General features: G+C 29.4%; 1 protein-coding gene and 1 long non-coding RNA gene across 2 annotated transcripts in view; both read right to left on the bottom strand.

Moving 5' to 3' along the window:
- The window catches only part of LOC129225323 (troponin T, skeletal muscle-like), a 92,588-nt gene that overhangs the window by 13,930 nt on the left and 55,523 nt on the right, over positions 1–23,135 (bottom strand). Inside the window, exons 8-13 of the mRNA XM_054859914.1 lie at positions 8,943–8,978; positions 5,691–5,714; positions 3,434–3,482; positions 2,325–2,441; positions 2,048–2,134; positions 925–1,110 (exon numbers count right to left, since the gene is read on the bottom strand). Coding sequence (XP_054715889.1) covers positions 925–1,110; positions 2,048–2,134; positions 2,325–2,441; positions 3,434–3,482; positions 5,691–5,714; positions 8,943–8,978 — 499 coding nt within the window. The remainder of the gene's footprint in view (positions 1–924; positions 1,111–2,047; positions 2,135–2,324; positions 2,442–3,433; positions 3,483–5,690; positions 5,715–8,942; positions 8,979–23,135) is intronic.
- The window catches only part of LOC129230394 (uncharacterized), a 28,567-nt gene continuing 14,373 nt past the window's right edge, over positions 8,942–23,135 (bottom strand). The window contains exons 2-4 of the long non-coding RNA XR_008581152.1: positions 15,268–15,317; positions 11,713–11,823; positions 8,942–8,978 (exon numbers count right to left, since the gene is read on the bottom strand). This is a non-coding gene — a long non-coding RNA (uncharacterized LOC129230394). The remainder of the gene's footprint in view (positions 8,979–11,712; positions 11,824–15,267; positions 15,318–23,135) is intronic.

Below are 23,135 nucleotides of genomic sequence, written 5' to 3'. Positions count from 1 at the left end.
CCAGCAGTTTATCGAAAAATCTAACGGCTTACAGAACATTTAAAGAATCAGTGCCGGAATTTTAGGTAGATTATAGTGAATACCATGGTTCCAAAAAAATTGTATCTCCTGACAAAACGAAAAAGCCTTTTTTTTAAAGCAGTTTTTTGTACGTAGATGGCACAATAATGTTCTTTACTACTGAATATGTCACTTGATGAAGCATGTGCTTGTCCAGAATGTGAAGCATAGTATTTGTAACTACAACTGTATTTAAAAAAAGAGAAGGTTTTCACATTGTAATACACAGCTGAATACAACCTTTTTTCTCTTGTAGGAATGACCTGTCTACAATCACGGCAGTACTTTTGAAAAATAAATTTTATAAGCATTTACTTATTAGAGCATTAAAATTAATTTTTGCGCAAATGAGAACACTTTCAGTGCAGCAGAAAAAAACGAAATTTAGATAGTCAACTGGATAAAAGCTTTATTTTCAGAAATTTTGAGTACATTATTTCTTAATTCCAAGAAGTTTTTATGAATGCCATTAAATAATATTTTCCGTTTTTATGAAACTCTGCGCTTCTAAATAACGCCTACGAAACATTACGAATGTCCTAAAAATTTCGTGCAGAGTCTCCTTAGATCTAAAATAGTTTACGATTGGTTATTAAATTGCAAAACAGTTTATCTCGAGTGACCCTATTACCAAAAAAATATACTATGTGTAGATACTGCCCGCATTTTTTTTTTTTTTTTTTTTTTTTTTTTTGCAAGTAGAACATTTGTCATTCAACAATCGATGAAAATATAAACCATTACAATTATCGGTGTAATGGTTTATATTTTCATCGATTGTTGAATGACAAATATTATTTTTTTTTTTTTTTGAAGAAATGATGATTTTATTAAAAATAATCAAAATTTCAAAGGGTAGCTTACCTTGTCAAAAGCACCTGGATGGCTGGGAGCTACAGGCAAACCACCACCTTCCTTCTTTTGAATAACGAAATTTGGTTTGACTCCCTCCTTTTGCTTTCTTTGTTCTTCCAACATGGCTTGTCTCTTCTTTTCCGCTTCTTCAAGACGTTTTCGTTTAGCTTCGGCTTCTTTATTCTTTTTCTCTTCCTAAAATGCACTGATCCATCAGTAACTAGAAGTTTACAATAAGGTTAGCTCTCAACCTACAAATTATGAGCTAAAACCACCTTTAAGTTCCTAAAAGTGAGCTTCAATGAAATATTTTGTAAATATATCACTATCTTTTTTGTCTGAAATTAATAGTTACTTTTACAGAAATTTAGTTTAAGTAATGATTTATGATTATGTTCGATTTATGATAATGTTTTCAATGACACTTTTCTTTGTATTTATGATGAGATGAAAACCTCACACATTCTCAAATCTATAGATATAGAAGATTTATTTCGTTTATTTATATCGTAAGTTCACTTCCGAAGTAATGAAACTTTATTTCCGGTATTAATACTCAAATCATCAGTATTTTCATGTACTACTATGGAACATTTACATAAGACCCTTCTTACTGTAGTCGTATGCTGCTTATGGTTTTTAAAAAAACCCCAATTTCATTATTATTTTTGTTAACAAAGTAAATACTAATGCATGTTTGATTTCCTGAAACCTTATTAAACAAATTACATTTAAAAATTAACCTTTCATTAAAAAATCGATAACTTTTCAGAGATTGTTACTAAAAATTTCTATAAATTTTATTATTTAAATATCAAGTATTTATTTTTTCTTACTACTGCAGTAAAAAGAAACATGATGTGATTTTTACTTCACCTGTTTGCCCTTAGACGAAGCAGTTTTTATTAAAATGTTTAAATAGCCTAAGAATCTCCAAAAGTAATAAATATATGCGGCAACTTGAAACAGTATTAAATTTTGTCAATAGAAACTCAGCATGAAAATATATTCAGCAACATTATTATCCCAGCTTCTGGATTTTTTTTACAATTCAAGACTTTTTCTCATTTTGTTTTCCGGAACAAACAACATTTTTTGCTCCTTAAATTTCATCAGCAACAAAGATACTTACGATTTCGCGTTGCCTCTGTTCTTCTTGCCTTCTTTTGAGCTCCATCATTCGCTTCTCTTGCTCAGCTCTAGTTACTTTCCTCCTTGCCTAGAAGATAATGCAAGAGCTTAAATTTGTATTTCAGCATATTTAAAGAATATCTGAGGAATTCAGTAGTTTAATCAAATCCTACAGCCTATAGAAATTTCAAAGGAATTTTTTTTTATCTGATACAACATTAAAACTGAATTAACTTTTGAAGATCGCAATGTAAGTGTTTCGTTTCCTGTTGTAATACCTGTCGTTCTTTTAGTTTCCTCAATTCTTCTTCCTCCTTTGCCCTTTGTTTCCTCCATTGCTCGATGTACTCAGCCCACATGGCTTCATCTTCTTCCTTCTTCTTCTTCAACTTCTCCTGCAAGATAAAATGAAAAAATATTGTATATCCAAGAACGGAAAAAAACAAGAGGATTTGAAGCAAATTGCTGTTTTGAATTTTAACTCGTCATTTATCAAAGTTATCTTTAGAACAAATAATAGTGAGTTAAGGTTAAAAGAGTTAAGGTTATTACATACAGAGAGTTTTCTGTTACGTTTTTCTTTTAATGAATAGAATGGATATCAAGCTAATCACTAAAAACAAAAATAAAGCTAAGTAATTAAATTAAACAAATCAATTTCTTGCTTTCACAAATGCCTTTTCAACTCTCTTTTTCAACGTAAATCGTATTTTTTGGTCAAAGATGCTAAATCACTGTATTTAAGGCCATAAAGGGAAGCAACGGGGTGTAAGTGGATTTATGACAATTTGTAGTAAAATGTGTGCAAAGACCTAAACTTAGGAAGGTTTTCATTGAAAATCTTTCTAAATCATGCTGTATAGCAGTACCTATCAGGGATACTATTGTCTCTTGCCCTGAAACAGATGAGAGTTTCTGCTATCATTTTTAGTAGTTACTTTTTTTCCCCTCTTACAATCCTTCGTTTTGATATGCTTCATTTGACCTTTATATATCATCAAATTTACTATCAAACTATATCCCCGACTAGAAACTAGTTGTTTAATCACGCTTTAAATCCCTTTCTTTATTTAAACTGCAAAAAAAAAAAAAAAATAGCCGTTAAACCTTTAATAAATTACGCGAAATTTTGTCAAAAATTCACTTGCATTATAATTTAATGTAAATATATTATTACTGCTTGATGATTAAAAATATTTTTAATGAATGGTAATTATTTTCACGAATATTTTTCATTTACTTGTTTATTTATTTTTTCAGCCAACTGATACAGTGGTTTCAATTGAATCACTTGCGTTCAATTAAAAAAAAAAAGTCTTTTTATAATCTGTGCCTCAATGAGTTAATAAAAATTGTTAAACAAATTTAAAAATTTCACAATGCGTACCTCCATTGCAATTTCGGCTTCAGTCATTTTCGGTTGAGATTCTTCTCGACTGAAAATCAAAAATATTTTTCATTATCAATCCAAATAATACTAAAACAATTAAATACGTTTCTTAGTTTCAATTTTTTGTACTTAAAACCGTGCAAAAAGTAGCATTATTAACAACCATTTTGTTTTCAAGCTTATGGTTTACTATTATTTGTAAAATATGGGTTTCTAAAACATGCATTTTATATTAATTTGCAAAAGGAACTAGAAATATATATTATTACACTCACCTATGAAATTGGGGGGGTGAAGATATTTTTTAAAAATATTCACAATGAATGGTACCATTAAATTTTTTTCTTGGTAGATTCTCAGTAGTTTTAATTCTATCTTCGTTAGTTCAGTTTCAAGAACAACCTCAAATTAGTTTTTTTTTTTTTTTTTTTTTTTTGTTTTAGTGCTTGTATAAGACAATCTTGGTTTTGCAGATCTTACGCATTTATATTATTATTAAATGACTGTTTTCAAAAAAAAAAAAAAAAAACTCAGGAGCATCGACTTTTAAGTTTTGAAAAGTTAAAATTTGGTGTAGTTAATGGTGTTTGAATAGCTGAAGTAAACTGACTTTTATTGTATGAAAACAATCCGTTCACAAAAAAACTAAAATTAATCAGTGGTGAAATCATTAGAAACTGAACAAAAAAAGAACCAATTTGAGGAAAGAGATTTGTGTTGAATATGTTTTTCTTTATGATCGAAGATTTTAAAAAATACTAAATATATATCTCGAATATTAATTCAATGTCTGACAAATATTTTAAGTTTATAAACGATTACGTTTAGATTATTGACCTAATTAAACTTTGTGAGTATTATATGCTATTAGTTCATAAATTAGTGATTTTTTTAAATTTATTAAAATTAACTACAAAATAGTTTTCCTTTATGTCTGTGTAGCAAAATTTACTACCTTAGTTCATGTAGCAAGATTCCGTTACATTTATTATAAACTTTTAAGTAAAAACAAATAACACATTTTTGTATAAATAAACTTTAAAACTCTGACACAAACTTTTAGAAGTGTCCACAGAAATACCGTAATATGGATTCAATTTTGATTCATAAAATATAATCAAAAATATGTTGTGTCAAAGAAGTTAAGGCCTATTTATGCTCAATATTCAACATTATTGAAACTTGAAATCAATTTTTAAAGAAACCACTGAAATTTAAAGCCATAAACTATTCAAGCTATACTCTAGTAAAAGCATGCATTTAGTTGTGCTACTTGAAAGACATTTGAAAACATGCATACTTAAACGTTTAGAGACAGGTTTTTTTTTTTTTTTGATATAGTTTTATAAACTATGACAGTTATTTATTTATTCATCAATTAAATGTTTGCTCTTTTTTTAATGAAACGGATAACTTTATGTTTCAATGATGCAATAATAAAACATATTTAAAAAAAAACTGAAAAAAATGTGTTTCTGGTTCTTGCTCTATAATATGGTGGTTGCTTTTATTAATTCATTTACGAGATACTGAAATTCAACAAATCCGACTAATAAATATGAAGTTATTTTAATTAAAAGCTGGAAATGTCAAATGTTCCTTTTTTTCTCCAAAAATATTGACTTTTTGAAAAATTAAAGTTTTATAAAATTGATTGGCAAAATGTATTACATGAATATACATGAATATAGCTTAGTAATATAATGTTTAATAAGTTAGATCCATGTTGAATTAAGTCTTAAAATCTCAATTTTGCTGATGCAGTATGCATCTAAATTAAATTTTAAATTTAGGATAAAATCTGGATACATTTTTGTTTTTGAAATAAATCTTCTGCTTGGAACTGTCATTTATAATTTACATAGCATGAAAAAAATATATATATTTTTAAATGATTATCTTTTAAAAGTAGTTTTCTCTCATTAAGTTATCAAATCAAAACCGCCGGGCGTTTCTCCTAACTGAAAAACCACCCTATGAATGATTTTTTTTTTTTTTCAAAGGACAAAATGTCAATGAAAGAATATAGATTATTCTACAATCAAAACAAACAAAACGGAGACAAAACCAAAATACAAAGTGCAAAATTGAGAAATTATTTTGGTTGATGATTTTGGAGGAATTACGGGGTTCAAATAACAAAAAAAAAATATCATGCATTCCTGTTGGGGAGACTTTAGTGAGAGGGATTGGGGGAGGGCTCGGGACTTTCGGACTTGTTTTTATTTTTCAGTCTTATACTAAGCGCACTTACGTTGTTTTTTGTCCACTGGATGCCCTGGATAGAAAGGAAAATCAAAAATAGCCATTAGCACCAGGAACTAAACTATTGCTTTTTAAAAGAACTGCTCTACTAGGGAAATTATGAAGAAGTGTTCTCAGACTTATATTAATTTATTAATATGATTAAAATTACTTCGTCCCAGTTTTATTTTGAACTTTCCTGGGAAATATTTAATGTGTTATTACTCATCAAGCTGTTTGATTAGATTTTTTGAGTACTTTTACAATGGAGGTCTTCTTGGTAATGTGCATTAAATAAATCACTTCACGGGATTGAAAAAATTCCAAATGACTATTGCATCGAAGTTATATGTTTATTGTTATTTTAATAATAGAAATGTATGGTTAATATCATTTAGAGTGACAGTTTCATTGGCGGTGTGATTTGGCGTAGAATGCTAATTAGTGTCCCTTTAAAGGACAACTAGTGTTTGGTCTTATAAAAGGAAGATTAGATTTGTTGTTCTCTTGCAAAACTAGTCTAAGAACACCTAGTTTCATCAAATGATTTCCGTTAGTTTTATTAAAGAAATAAAATTTGAACGTAACAAAAAATGTGTTTCCTTTTATTTTCTTTTTGATGCATATTGAAAAACAAAAGATATTATGATTGAAAAAAAAATGCTCGAAGAATATTGTCCTTTAAAACTAATGCATCTGACTTATTTTTCCCTTTAGAAATGGCTACTTTAAATAAAATTTGCATCAAGTGTTTCTAGATTTTAAGAGCCTTTCTGAATCATATTACATATATGCAGAAATCTTCATTGTTGTTATTCTTTTGTCTCTTTTCTGAAACCTTAAAAGAGCGTCGAAAAGATCTGCAAATTGTTAATTTCCGAAAAAAATGTTTCAATGCATTATTTCACAAAAGAAAGGCAGCAAATTTTTGACAGTGATACATTCTGTATTTTAAGCAATGCTTTACATTGATAAAATATTAAATAGAAATCAGGAAAGAAATAAAAGTTAAAAAAATAGCAGCGTTAATATTGTTGTGGCATAGTAGAAACATGCCATGGGCTTCTGTGGTACCACAGGAGATATATGTAGCTTTACTGATCTCTGAATACTTGGCGTTTAAGTTAACTTAGGTAATACAAATTTAGATTTAAAAAACGCACTTAGGACATTTCCTTTTCCGTATGCATCAATTGAAGTAATCAAATAGGAGAAAAACTTTTCCGTATCCCCCTTTTCCAAACTTTTGAAATGTTTTCATGTTTGTGGTCTAAAAAACTGCGTATTTAAAAATCGTGTTCATCAAAATTTTAACAATTAAATCAAATTTGAAAAAATCGTTGGAAGAATTTCTGGCAAATGACAGTCTGAGAACCCAACTTATGTATATGAAATTATAAACATAGCCTATTGTGCAAAATGATACAATAAATTACTACAAGAAAAAACATTACATATAAATATTAAAACACAATAAATTATTTCCATATAATTACAACAGCAGAACTGATCACAGTTAAATTTGCTAATGCAGTTTATAGAGAAAACAGCAACTCTTAGCATAGTGCATGCGAGATTTTTATTTAGCGTGTTTAAAAGAGTGTTTGAGGTAGTCTAAGCTCGCAACATCTTTTATAAGAGTAAACTTTCGGGCATAATAAATTTTGTTAGAATTTAAAAGCATTATGTTAAATCTGCATGTAAAACTAAAATTACGCGTAACTATAAATAATAGTGATTATCAAAAAAAAAAATCGTTAATAAATTAAGATCAATATTTTCAAAAGCTTATATTAAGGAATTTACGATAGCATAAGTAAATTTATAAATTCAGTATAAAATACTTCCCTATAGCATAAATCGTCCTATTTACTTAAGAATTTATAATTTTTTTCAAACAATACTTGAAAGTCAATCATCTGTATACGTACTTCTTCCTGAAATAAAGTATTCAAGACATTAGTATTGACAAAGCATAATACATGACCTTTTTTATTTTAAATCTTTTACAAATATTAATTCAAACGTTGAAAAGAAAAACTTAATGACTCAAAATTATTTGCTTTTTGAGCAGATAATAACTGCCCATTAAGTTCTGAACTTTTACAAAAGATGAAAGTTTTATCTTAAAAAAAGAAATGTTTTATCTTAAACATTTGTTTGCTTCTCTTTGTCTCTTTTTTAAATTTATGAATGTTAGATATGTACTGCGGTTTAATTGATTGACATTGAACATTGTTGGTGTAGTACTTCTTAATCTTTTAAGTGAGTGCGATTATCTGCTTACATTAATTTCATGGAGAAATAAGTTACATTTACCCCTAACCTATGGGGTGAAATAAAACATGCCAAGTTAAAATAAAACACGATTTCATTTGCAAAGAGTCATAAAAGTCAAATTTTTTATTGTGTCTGACATCATTCAAAGGAAATATCTAAAGTTAGAACATTGAAATTCTGTTTCCTTACGCCCCAACTGACCCTAAATGAAACTGTGAAATTTAAAGATGCTTAAAATCAAATTCCAATGGTTTTGAATGTGGGGACATTCAAAAATAGTTTAATCGCAAAAGTATTAGCAAAAAAAATTCTCTAATATACAACACGAATAAACAGCAAATGAAAATTTTCCAATCTCACATCATTTTTCTGAAATTTCGGCAAAAGTAATCTTATTAATTTTGCTTCTTGAATTGAAATGTTGAAATGAGTTTCTTTCGGTCGACTAATTAAATCAAATTCTGGTTAACCCTTTTTTTCACAGATTAACCAATACGGTTTTTTTATAGTTACTATTAAAAAAAACTAATATTATAAACTGTGAACACAATACCAATTTTAGAAATTTGCTACAGAATCGCATTTAGCAAAGGATCGTGGGAGATAAAAAAGCGGTTCTGATATTAGTTTATTCAGGTATAGATCCTTCTTGTTAAAAAACTGAAATGGGATCTACACTTTTTAAACAAAACTATTGCTTTCTATCAGTGATTTTAAGTGAAAAACATTTTATGTTTGTACAAAAGACCTAATATTGTTGTATTTGACTGAATAAAAAAGAAACAATCTTCAGTTCACTTTCTGATTTTTCGGAATTAAATTCTTTTTGAAAGTCAAACTCTGACATATGTATGCATTAAAATCTTAAGTTTATTTGACTTTTAATAAATATGTAGCCTTTATTTTAGACCCGAATACCACTTTTAAAGATTATATTTGTTTTTTATCACTTTAAACAAGATGAGAAAGCAAAATGTCATACCTTCCTACGTCTTCTTCCTCCTCCTCTTCGGATTCGCTATGAAAAAAGATGGAAACTGAAATTAGAAGCAAAAAAAGACAACTCGACGAAAAGTTCTCCTTTCTTGATTCAATTCAAAAATGATGGATAAATCCTTTTATTTTGTGAATTACAATGAAAAAAAGAAGTTTAAGGGAAGAAACAATAATCTTGAATGCTTCACGTTGTTGAGAAAATAATGATAAGTAGTTTTTTTTTCTAAATATAAAATTTTATTGTTAAAATTTTAAAGGTTCTTTGGTAAAAATAAAAAGTTGGATATTTTTTTATACAATATCAGTTGCCATAAATTTAAAATATAATGACCATTTTTATTCTGTTTGAAAAAGACAGCAAATTACCTATCGTTTTCAAAGATAATGAAAATAGCACTATAATGAAAAAAATAATAATAAGTTCGGTAGTTGCCATAGTTTCTGAGCAAACGGTTTAATTCCAAACTTTATTTCATAGATATTTGTCTCCTATGATAGTTTTTTATCGGCAAATTGTAGAGGACAAAACTCAAATAAAAAAACAATGCTGTCAGTAAATTACAGATTATATTATTTCAAAATTCTTTTTTGAAGCATTAGATCATCGTCTTTTCTTAATTATGATTAAACGTTTAAAAACGTAATTTTTATGAAATGCTTTGTGTGGGAAAACTTTATCTATATTCTTGCGTTGCTGAAAAATATTTCTTAGCCGCAGACTTCTAAAACGAAATATATATATTCACAAGCTTTAAAAAGTCAAAGCAAACAGAAGATAAGTTAAAAGAGTTCAATGAAGATTAAAACTAAGTTAAATTCAAACGGTAGTCGAAATTTTTACTGCCATGCAGGCATTCAGTCCTTTACATAGTTCATCATTTGCTTCATTCGCTTTGTACTGATTTTTTCATTAGTCTCTCAGCGAAACAAAACTAAAAGAGTTTACTTCCCTGTAAAGGCAAACGAAATTTTTCAAATAAAATGAAATATATTTTAAAGCACTTCATTTCTTCTGAAAAATCAAAGTATAGTTTTGCTTAATTATGAAACACATATGTCGAGTTAGTCATAGTACTTGTTTCTTAGTAATATAATAAGATAGAAGCAAAACATAAATAAAAGTTTTGAAATTTAATTGCATTGGGTAGAAACTGACAAAATTGAAAAAAAAAATCATCTCAAAACAATATAAATAAAAATGATCAAAAGTATTTTGAAATTCAAAATAAAACAGGATAATAATTTTTAAAAAGATTATTATCATTATTAAAAGATTAAAAGTCTGAAAGTAGTTGAATACCTGTTACTTTAATTCATGAGGGGAGGGGGGGTCAAGGGCACTATAATATCATAATAGTTAGTGGAAAACATGCAGGAATATATTTATAAAAGAATAGAAAGAACTTCGTGCTCAAAGGGCAAGTAGCAAGCATATTTTTTCAAAAATGAATAAAACAATTTTAATTGGAGAAAAAATTTCTGTTGATTTTACTCTTATATAGAATTTTGTATTTACAAAGAATACAAGATTTTACACAGTATTCCAAATATATTTTGGATTTTTTTTTTTTTTTTGATTAGACCCATTCGAGTTTTTAGGTTTTCACGCGCTTTTATAGCATGGTTTCATATTTTTTTGGAGGTTGGAATATTTATCTATGCAAATGCTAAGGCAATAAAATTTCTGAGTTTTACAGATTTTTTTATATTTATTGTTGTTGTTAACAGGTTTTTTTTTCTGAAGTTTAATCGTTTACACTGAAATAATTAACTTTGTTATGTGTTATCAAACCATTATTAAAAACAAATAAAAAGTATTAAAGCATCACATTTTTTCATTTTTAATTAAGTTTGCAACATGAATATTTATTTCAACAAATGATTCGAAATCAAGAGAAAATTATTTATGTTGAATAAAAAGTAAAATTTATGGATTTCAGAAACGATTTCTTGAACACCTTCTCTTCTTTAGTCGCGGGGCTATTCTAAGTTTTACTGTCTTCGGGTTTTTTTTAATTATTTTTATATATGATCAATACTGAATAAATAAACAAGTTACAGAAATGGTGGAAATTATTTTCCTTTTTTATGCATCTTTCCCGAATTAAAAAAAAAAAACGCTGACGTTATAAAAATAACTCAAAATGTTAAAATAATGGACAGAACATAGTTTTAAAAAGTTATTCTGAAAGCTAAATGTTAAAAAATGCATGGTTCCCTACGATGATAATAAGATCGGATTTTAAAAGAATGACTTTGAAACTTATCGGGGAATTGTTTCAGACTAAAAACTGATTTGTTTCATCTTGGTTTATTTGTCTGGGTTTAACATCTCTACTGTTGATAAAGAGACGATTTAAGTGGGTAAAGTAAAAAGAACCCTACCTATTTTTAAATGGTGAAATTCAGTAAAAAACAATTAATGTAAGATTTCTAAAAACGACATACGTAATGTGTGTTGAGATGTTCACTCTGATGATGCGTATAAGACCATACAGAGCAAAAACAAATATCAAATATTCAAAATATTGGGTGAATTTTAGCTATGTCACATTTTAATTTAAGATAAAACTGATTTTTCAAACTGTTTAATTTTAATACAAATAAAGTAAATAAAATATCAAAACAAACTGGGGATTTATGCAGATTTAAAATGAAACAAGATAATTGGAGGATGGATCTTGCAGGTTGGAGGAAGTACCATGCTGGATTTCGTCACACGGGATTTGAGAACGCACAAGGAGGCAGTTCCCTACCTTGATCAGATAGGAAAGTTTCCCCAAAGCTATGCTTGGGATACAACTAAAAGTGGCTTTTGCTGAACTTCAAAAAACTCGGAACTTCTGCTCGATTGTTTCTTTCAGCTGCTGTACATGGAATGGTAAGAATTAACAGGGCACTACGGATTATAGCTAAAAGCTTCAGAAAGCATGCACTCGTAGCTGGATTATTGAACATTGGCATTCATAAAATTATTACACTGAGTTCATTTGTGCAATTTTCATTTCAAATATTTTTTCAATCTTTTAAACCTTGTTACAGTTTGCGATATTTTTCGCAGCTGAAAGTGTTACATAAAAAATATTTAACCCTAAATCACCAAGTTTCATTTCTGCAGGGAATTTTTACTTTACGATCCGTATTGCCGTACAAGGTGGAAACCAATGTCTGTAAATTCAGAGGGGTCTAGTCATGCTCTTTGACTTCATTTAAGTGTTCTAAAAGGAATATTTGTACGTTTTTTGGTACGAATCCGTGTTGATGTCAGTACAGACTAAAATAATGTCATACATTGGCAACTACTTGGCGAAATATGGCCAAGCTTTTGACCACCTAAGTTTTTCTCCCCAAATGGGTAATATATCGCCGGTTTAGAGATAAATGTGGTGCCGTAAATGATTTTCCGAATATGGTGTTAATTTGGCGCTATTGATGATGTTTCGCGAGATATATTCATGGGATCATGTTACAATTGTCAATAATTCGATAGTGAATCTTCGTGAAACACTTTTTTTGCATCGGTTTGCTACACAATAGGGCTGGAGGAATGATTTTTGGTGAACGTCTGGTGATCACTGCTTAGAATTATTCAAATAAAATGAAAGACAGGAACAAGGTGTGACATATTCGTATTTGACACCGACTACAAATATGAATGTTTTTATTTATTTTGTTTTCCTTATTGTTTACTCATTATCAGAATTGCTTCAGTTGTAGGCAAGCAATTTCAGAAGGTCAAAGCCACCCTACTCCCCTCCCCCTTTTTTAATAAATAAGTAAACAAATAAAAATGCGTTAAACTGTTTTTTTTTGTTTTTTTGGGTCCAGTCAAAGTAATTTGCCTACAAAATAAAATTCCAAAGTATTTTCAAGCTTTTATCACTAATAACAGCTAATGTAAACATGTAAACAATTAAACTGATTAATCGTGTAACACTTTTAAAACATGAATGCCAAAAATCAATAAACCACATCAAAAGCTAAAGCATTTACCTATATCTACATAGAATCTATAACTACCATAAGATTACAGCTAAAAGTATTATGCTACGAAATGAATATTTAAAGCAAATAAAGAGCCACAAAAGCTGAAAATTAAACATAATTCAAAGCAAATATTGGAAAAGAAATGTTAAAGAAAATTAAGTTCATGTTTGAAGTAAAAATATAAAAACAAAATATTACCTTCTAAAAAATTTTTTAAAAAGTGGAAAAAATAGCAATATGGTTTTCATGAAATGAAAAGAAAAATGATGTTTTAAAAATATTTAAGTAATCTTTTTTTTAATGTTCTTAGTACTAAAGATGTAAATTGTATCCGGTATCCAAAGCTACTTTTTCCAGTATTTTTCTTCAATTTTATTTATTTTTTTGGTACAATAACTCAATATTGCTTAAATTATCACATTATTATGCATGACACGTTTTAACATGTGCTGCAATGGTTAAATGTACATTTCATTCAAAATCGATATTTTAATGTGTATTATGGAATTTTAACTGTGAATGAACACTCCCCAGCGAATGAGCAAGTTATAATTGAAAAAAAAACTCTTATAATTTTTTCTTGAATGAGTAGGCAGCAGTAACTGTATCTATACTCAACAAAAAAAGAAAACTTTAAGCAAAAGCTGTGTTTTACCTCAGGTTAGAGGTTTTCGCCAACTGTGTTGGTACTATTTCTTTTTCATCCCCCCCCCAAAAAAAAACCTCCGCAGATCCATAAAAGTTACATTACTTTTTTATTTTTTTTAAATGTAATTACATATATCAAGAGTGATGTTTTTACTAGCATGTGCAATAGGGTGGTTCAAAAAAACTTTTTTGAGCTAGAGTCCAGGCCAACCTCCCCCCCCCCTTTTTTTAGATTTACTAAAAGTATTATGCTGTAAAAGTTTTAGCTTCTTACTCAAATTTTTAGAGGGGTGCTCAATGACCTCCTAATTTAACATTAGCTGCAGCATAGAAAATGCCACACAAGTTTAGAAATATTTAATTTATCCACCTGTTTTTTTTAAGTGTTAATAGTTACTTTGTTTTAATGTAAATGCATGTTACTAGTGTATATTATAACATCTAGCATTGCCTTCTTAGTTTGATGCATTCTTTAACCCCTCCCCCCCCCCCGTTAATATAGGTATGAAGTTTGGGGAAAGGGGTTAAGCAACTTTCTTCAGTTGAAATTGGAAGCTTAAATTCTTCCAGTATATTGCTATCCACAAGTCTAAAAATATTGAGGTGTGGCCCGTACCTAGGAGAAACATTTTTTTTACCTGTATTTTTGAAACACCCGAATGTGCAAACTGCAACGTTTTCTAAATAATGTTTTAAAATTTTAAAATGAAATGGCGTTTAAGTGTTCAGTTACTAGTCACTAACGAGTTTAGACCATATTTTTCAATTACATTGCTAAGTACTGGCTGTTAAAAAAATGATGATCCATTTATATGTGAAAACTAATGTATTGATGGATCGTCAATTTCGAAACACACTGCATTTTAACTATTTTAATAAAAAATGTGTACGATTGATTATTTAAAAAACTAATGTGCTTCTATCTAACATAAGCGTTCTACCTACTTTTTTTTTTCAAATGTTGTTAAGATTATAATGCCTTAAAGCTTTAGTTCAGAAAATCTTTTTCAACTGAAATGAAATGTGTTTTCAAAAGTTGTCAAAGTGTTTAAAGATTATTATTCTTATTGATTGCCTTCAACAATACGCAACGTATTAAAAGGCAACTTTGCCGTTTATTTCTAACATCAAATGTAAAACTTTTTAGTTCTTTTATCATATTACACTCTATAACAAAAAAAAATCGACGCACAAAGATCAGACAACTCTTTCTTGGTGCGTCGATCTTTTTGCTATTAAGTGTATTTGAATATATGAGTAATTCTTATATTTTCAAATGCTGAGTAGAATGCAGGACGAATTTGAATACCATTAATTGCTATATGTAAGAGCTTTGAACAAAAATTGCGCAAAATCATGCGCAGATGTTTCGCTCTTGATTTACAAATATTGCTCAAAGTTTGAAAGCACAACCAGAAAAAATGTTAAATTTAAGCATGTAAAATTATAATTTGGATAAACGAATTATGAAATCACATTGATAAAAAAGAACAAGATGTTTTGAACCTCCAAAAGTATCCTAATTTACGTCTAAGTAGCAAAACAAATTAATGTTTCGTGTAATTTGGATACTTGTATACAGTCGTCCATTATAACACAGAAATAATATTAAAACTGTACATTATTAGATTCAAACACATGAGAGAGTACTTAAGCACAAAGTAAAAATCAAATACCTGTATTCTCGATCATCAGCCATATGTAAGATTTAATGGGCTATGTACACCTGAAATCAATATTCAGGAATCAAATATTTTAACGGAAATAATATCATGTACAGTAGTAACATATAAAATGATGGAGAGAAAAGCTTTATTATTCAACTACACTATGATTGACACATTTTTTACATAATGGATTAGATGGATGAGAGTTGGAAGGTGTTATTTTAAATTCCTGGTTCTGCTGATTACATGTACATTTGTGTATAGCCCATTTAAAAAAATAAAAAATAATAAATAAAGAATAATTTAATTGCATCCTGAATTCAACTAAACCAAATTATTTAAAACAAAATACATCTGTTTCGTTATATTTTGCTCAAACGCTACTTTTATCTAAAAGTTGTTTATAACTAAAAACATTTAGCTCTTATAATGATGCACTTTCAGATTATCAACAACTTAAATCCTAATTAGTTGCTTATGTGAGCATGGATTGAGCACACGCCGACACACAAATAGAAAAATTAAGTTAAAATTTTATAAATTTCAAATATTTTTAGTTTGAAACGCAGTTTAAATTAGTATAAACTATACGAAATTCAAATTTCCTGAACATTTAATAAAACTAAAGTTCAAAAATAATAGTTAGCGACATATTTCAGTTAAACTACATTAAAAAGCTAAAGTACAGTTAATAGTACATTTTGTATAACCAAAGTATAGGAATTATACACGCATGTTAACACATTAAATGAAATTAAATTGCTGAACAAAATTTAATTTTAAAATACTCGTTGTTCATTCCGCTTTTTATTGCTGTGAATTTTTTCTACTATTTACCAGCAGTATACTGTTTACATTGGACAGTAAAATTACTGGAGCGAAGATTTTGAGTAATATTTGCTTAAAACATCTATATTAGTGATGCTATATATTAGCTGTCTTATATTGCAATGGGATCTGATTGTATGTTTTTAGATACTTCTTTTCTTTCTTTATTTTTAATTTAATTCAATTCTTAATTACTTATCCGGCAATTTATCAAAACAAATAAATGTTTTTTCCTCGACTGATTATTTGAACACACAAATTAAAGCTAGCCTTTTTTTCCGATAGTTACGTCAAATCTCGAGTTAATTGATCATTGTTCACCTGTTCTCTTAAGCATTTATACTCATATTTAAAAATGTATTTTTTCCAGCAAGAAATATTTTTCCTCTTAAGACATGTAAATTACGGAGATGTTTTATCCAATCGTTGTGAGGTATTCCAAATGCATTAGATACTTCAGGCAAAAATTTCAGCAGCTGATATAAACTACAGCCTTAGCAATTAAATTCTTCAATGCAGCAAATCTTATGTGAATAGTTGTGTCTATCCAAACCACTGTACAAGACTAATAAAGGCACAAATAATGCGCAAATAATTTGTATTTCAACCGATTGGAAGTGATTGACGTACAGACAATTCAAAATAGTCAAGGAAGAGGAACAAAGTTCCTCCTTTGAGAAAACAAGAAATAGAAATTATTTTCATTGTTTCCAAATTACTCGCAGACTTTAGGCATAATCTTCATTTCAACAGTCATTTGATCCAAACCAAAGTTTCCACAAAATTCCAAAATTTTACAAAGTTACCGTAATAATGAACACTATATTTTGTACAAATGAGATTAACAATAGTCACATTTGATTGTCCGTACTCACAAGCTTCCGGGTGACCACGTTCCAAGGAAAAATGGTGTAAAACAATAATCCGGGGCTTTAAGAGGGGAACCTTACCTCACTGAACTCTCAGCACCTCCGAGATCCAGCAAAGAACAGAAAGAAGAACAGGGACACAGGCTGCTGCAGCTCTTCAAAGAATTCTAGCTTTTTTGGGAGCTTTGCCAGGAACGAGGAAAAATTTCTACCACCCGAACATTTTTAGAACTCGATATTCGCGGATTGCGGCTTGCCTTAACTTGGCTGAGACAGCTCAGAGGAGTTGCTTGCCGAAGAAGAAAACACCCGTTTGCCATTTGAACCTGGAGCTCTATTTTATTTCTGTAGTTTGAAAAAAACCTTCAAAGTAGGGTGCAAGACTGGTGGATTTTCAGTGACTACTGTTATCCTCTGGGCTTTATTTAGCACGTACTGGGAATGGTGGGGGTTTTGTCTGTCTGTGTCATTACTTGTAGCAAGCTTTTGTTCGTGAAAAGACAGAAAGTGGAGCAAAACAATGATTTATGACAGTTATTAATATCTTTTTTGAGCAATGTTCTTTTTTTCCCTTCAGATTTAAAGTCCGATTGGGATTTTTGAAAATTGTCCTTGCGTATTCTTTGGCAATATTAAAAGCTGTTTTTCATCTTAAAATTTGAAATAAGTTTTATCGTATGAGACTTATTGTCTTTAAGATTTTACTTTGTATTTTAATACTTTGTTTTTTTTTCTTCCTTACCCAGTTAGGAGTTCTCAACATTTCAGGCCCTGTGCCCCCTTTTAAACACTGATGTGAGGTCACTCCCCTCTTATACCATATGTGGTCAATACAAGTAGTGCAATTTTAATTTAAAACTGAAACTGAAGAGGTTGATAGCTCAATCTAGCAATTATATAAAAATATAAATGAATCCTTATATAAAATTTAATATTACTTCACATCTCTTTTTTTTTTTTGAATATATTAAAAGTATATGAAGTACTATTAAATTACATGAAATCAAAATCTGCTTTTATTTTGTTTTAGGACATTAGGTTGTAACTGACAAAGCACATTTCAGGTCGCTATTTTGTATTTTTACAAAATAGCAAAATAGCGTTTGCTAATGTTGAAAATCTAGGGTTGGAAATACATAAGAATGAAAACTACTTAAATCCTCAAGAAAAAAATTATATTTTCTAACTCTTTTTATAATTAAAGTGCGTGTCTTTATACAGCGCTGATTGTGAAGTTGACATTTTCTGTTTAAAGGGTTGTAGTACGGAATTACACATTTTTCTATTCTGAAGTTCTTAAACTTTCTGCCTACTACTTCAGTTTTTATTGCTTCTATTGTAAGTTGTTAAGATTTTTTAACTACTTTTGATTACGTGGGAGCAACACTACGCTTTGGCAGCTGCATATGATATTTTTCGTTTGGATAATTACCAAAAACTCTGAAAGTTCTTTAGGCTCAAACATTTACAAAGCTATATTTATGATAAACAAAACGTATCCATTGTTTCAGAATGTCCTTTAAGCGGTGAACTTGTACAAATTTAGAAAACAAATTGAGGCCATTGAGGATTTTGGTTTCAGAAAAAATTTCTATTAGATAATAGACACCTTTGAATTGAAAAAGGGGTTCCTTGAAACCCCGAAACACGTGTATTCTGTAACCTGTTGATTTGTGCTAAACAACGTTGGATATTTCCTGTTATTCCTCGGGGCACGAAGGTAGATATTTATTGTTCAGTCACAATTTGATGTTAAAGAATACATCAAAACGTTTTACAAGGGCCAACTCGTCACTAACTTCACAAACAAAGAATTTAGTTAGTTTAATGCACAACTAATTGACGATCCACAGCAAACGGCTTGCCACCGTACTTCTGTGGGCAGGTAAAGGATGGCAACTGCATCTTTCTTTTTTTTTATTATTATTTGCATTTTTGTCATCGATTGTACGTCAGATTCAAGTTTGCTTATTTGATTTCCGCTGAAAAAAAAAAAAAACGAAAAGAGCAAAGAAAACGTCTGATTCCAACATTTCCCTATTGTTAGTATGGAAACCAGAACGCGTTTCTTCAAATATTTCTGAAACTCATTTCTGCAGATACTGCCATCTAGATGTCCGCGGCAGTATACTACTTTCCTGCAAACGTATGCTGTACTGAATTCGAGTATACTGTACTGAATTTTTATTTATTTATTTATTTATTTTATTTATTTATTTATTTTTGGTTCATTGAAATATTTAATTACTTCTATGACATTATGTACAGCATTCTGCACGTTTGATATTGTGTTGAATTTTTATTACAAGGATTTGAACGCATATTACAGCACACTGCTGTAAAACGAATAACATGTCCCCTAAATTACATGTTGATATCAATAGTCTCAATGCCACTTTCCTTTTAACACATATTGTGAATTAATTATTAATTTTTTTTTCAGTACATTTAATCATTTCATTTATTGTGTGGCATCATATGCAGCAAACCACGTGTACTTCAATATGCTGATTAGGAACACATTATAAATTTCAAATATCCGCAAATAAGTGATTTGCGCTACACTTCGTTAGAATGAGAGTTTCGTGGCTTTACATTTCCTCTACTTATCATAACAGTAAATATAGAAATTAGAAAACCCATTATTTAGTTTCTACATTTATTCTAGTTTAAATGTGGTCCTTTTTTTCTCAATGAAAACTGAGCTTTTCCATGCTTTAATTCTTTTGAAATCATTTCACTGAAGAAACAGCTTTGTTTTAATTTCAGAATTAGTTTTTATTATGCTTTATAAAGAAGTAAAAAATACTTTATTTAATTATTTTTGATTGTTATTTAATTGAAGTTTTTTGTTAAGTATAAAATCGCCAAATTTTAAAAGGGCATTAATTAACTATCGATTGAGGATAAACAAAATAATTTTAGCTAGCCTTAAAAGCATTGCCATTGTGAGTTTTTTTTATACTTTTTTCAAGCATGAGACTCCGAGTTTAAAAAGAAAAATGTTTTGTAAACACATTTAGTGACGTAAGAAGCGAAGCGATGTTTTTTTCTTTTTCTTTTTTCCCCTGTTCTTTTTCATAGGGAAAAGTAATTGACACAATTTTCCCTACCAGGAAATGAGTGCGCGTGATTACACTATCAAGGACCGCTTTGTTTACTGACTTGTATTACATTTCTCAGTGCCACGTCCATTTTGTTTGACTTAAATTACGAAAATGAGTAATACAGAATCTTACCAGAGTGCATGGGTAGCTATTGGAGTTTTTAATAATCGTCTTAAGAGATACTCAAAGGTTAAAACTACAATGTAATGTTTATACTTTTATTTATTTTACAATAAACTTATATTATGAGCAATTTTCTAAGGAGCAGTGAACTTATCGGTTGACTCTTTTAAGTTGAGTTACGATCCGCTGTGGCTTAAAACGACTCTGTTTGTTAAAGTACGGGTGAAGAAAGCCGATTTGTGCACGGTTAACGATTATTAGCGCTGTGCCAATCGAAGATTTTCTCCTTTTTCGACTCAAACATGAATTCGTCCAAGGTCAAGCATCAAGTAACCAAAGTCACACTACACTAAAATTACACGTGAACAGTTTTTACACACACGTTAAGTAGTATATGTATTGCTTTAATACTTTTTGACACGTACTGAAAACTTTTTTTTTTCCGAAGGGACAATTATCGACAAAATTTTTCCAACAAGGAAATGAGTGCGCGTGACTACGCTATCAAGAACCTTTTCGTTTAAATATCGGTGTTACATTTTGTCATTATTGAAAGCGCGTCCACTCTATTTAACTCAAATAGTAAACATATCCAGCAAAAGTTCTTTTAGGCAGTCTCAGAATGTAATTAACTTTTAAAAATCGTCTTCGTAGACTTGAAAAGCAAAATACCATTCATAATTTCCAAGGATTTAATTGAAATTGCTGTGAACTTTGTTTCTATTTGCCTTACAGGAGGCAGTCCTCTTACAAACTTAAACCTAAGCCATTTTTCAAAAACGTCGAGGTTTATATTACTTTCCTTAATCATTTCCTATACTTAGAAATGATTTAACATTTTTTCCATCATGATGAAATCATTGTTCAACTCTAGGAGAGAAGAAGGCAGAAGAAAAAGTTAAGTAAAAGAAAGAGAAGGAAGAATATTCATTATGTTGATTTCTGTTTGCTGATAAAATGAATTTATTTTTTAAAACGTATTTCTTAATTATAAGTTTTGCTCATCTTATTCAAAATATGCTTGTCCTAAAATCGCACATAAAACAAAATATATTTGCTATTTTATTTTTTTATTTATTATTTATTACTATTAATATTTATTTATTTATTTTTATTTATTTATTTATTTATATACGTATTTTTTGCGTTATTTGCTAAACTTTCATTAAAAAGAACTACTTTGAATTTAATTTTCAATTTCAAAAAAAAGAAGACGTAAAAGGATGGATTAAAAATGCCCCCCCCCCCCAACTGTTTTGTTACACGTTATCAGACTTCACCTTACCCCTTTCTTCCCCTTGTCACATATCATGCTGCACACAAACATATTGTTATAAAAAAAAGGTTTTATTTGAGTTAAAATGTATGATGTCACACTTCTTGTACCCCCTCCACCCCCCTAGTCACAAACTGTCACAATTTCATTAACTCCTCCCCCTCCCAAAACGAGACATAATTTGTGAACGTCCCCTAAGATAGAGAGTACATGATTAATCAAGTCTAAAAGGGTCTCTGAAAAATATCACTCATTTTGCATTTTAGTTCTATCCCTCTCTTTTTCGAAAAAATTACTTAATGTGTACCGTACGAGACATTAATTTATTTTTCTTCTTTTCAGAAAAAAAAGAATATTTATAAATAAAATGAAAGTTTATTTGCATGTCCTGACAGCTTGATGACATCAACCACATCTTGATCTTCTTCCGAGGCTGATTTCCTCCTATTAATAACTCGGTTACTGAAGCTAATGCTGAGTCAAGGCTCCCAGTTCCTTGACTTCTGAGAAGGTAAATATTTTCGCAAAACACGCATTATTATCTTGGAAATCGACTATTTTACTTGTGTTGAAAGGTTCTTTGAGGAAAAAAAGCAGATTTTTGGAGAAAATCTTGAAAAGATTTGAGGCAAGCAAAGCTGGAGCAAAAACATCGATACAATAATTGAAGCATGTCGTATAAAAATGAGCTCTATTCGTATTTAAGACAAAAGAGACAAAAGAAGAAAAAAAATAAGAACATCAACATCCAGCCCTTGCATTCATTTGAATTTTGACGTCTTGAATTCAAATTATGTTTTTCACAATTGTGAATTGCAATAGGACTCTAGTCGAAAAGTTTGCTATTTCTACAAATGGAATGGAATGGAAATGAAGAAGAAATTCACACCCAGCATGTTATGACTGGTAATTTTCTAGATTAGGTAATACGAGGCATATCTATAAAAATGGAAACGTAATTAGGATGTGGCAATAAAGATATAGATATTATGTCCAGTTTCCACTCGTACACTTATCCTTTATTATAGAATTTTTATTTCTTCTCAATCTCAAATGATGGGAATTAGTAACCCAATCATTAAAAATTTTGCATTTAGATGAAGTTTTGCTGTTAAGTTCATCTACATAGTTGTTTTCCTGAAAAAGCGTGATTTTGCACAAAAAAAAAACTTTTGCTGTAAAATCTGCTTGACGCTGTAAAATCTACTTTGTTTACAGACCTTCCTCATGAAATATTTCGAAATTTAAATATTAAAAACACTGTTTTGGGCTACTTTTGGAGCCGTTAGAGGAGAAGAAGGGGAGGAGGGTTGTAATATTTATGAATCTTCCTTTCTTGAAAATCCTTTAAAATTGAAAACTGAATGATGTAATTTTAGTCAGTTTTTTGTGATAAAGTTGAGGTAAAAGTGGGCGTTTGAGTAGCCTTCTCCTGATATTTTTGAAATTGAAGTCTTAAAAATGCATCTTCAGTCACGTTTGGAGATTTGTCAGCGTTTATTGGCTGCCCCAAGAAAAGTTTTGGCCTTGAAAGTATCAAAACCGAATTCCAGTATATGTGTATAAACGTTAGAAGATGAATGGCAATTTGCTTTCTTCAAAATTGTTATGGAGATGTTTTACGCTTAATAAGCACGCAGTATTTAAAGTTTATGATTTATTTCTTTATTTTTC

The sequence above is a fragment of the Uloborus diversus genome, chromosome 1 (assembly GCF_026930045.1).
Source record: "Uloborus diversus isolate 005 chromosome 1, Udiv.v.3.1, whole genome shotgun sequence".
Classification (NCBI taxonomy): Eukaryota; Metazoa; Arthropoda; class Arachnida; order Araneae; family Uloboridae; genus Uloborus; species Uloborus diversus.
The sequence above is the reverse complement of the archived record's forward strand: the minus strand, read 5'-3'. Positions and strand labels throughout refer to the sequence as shown.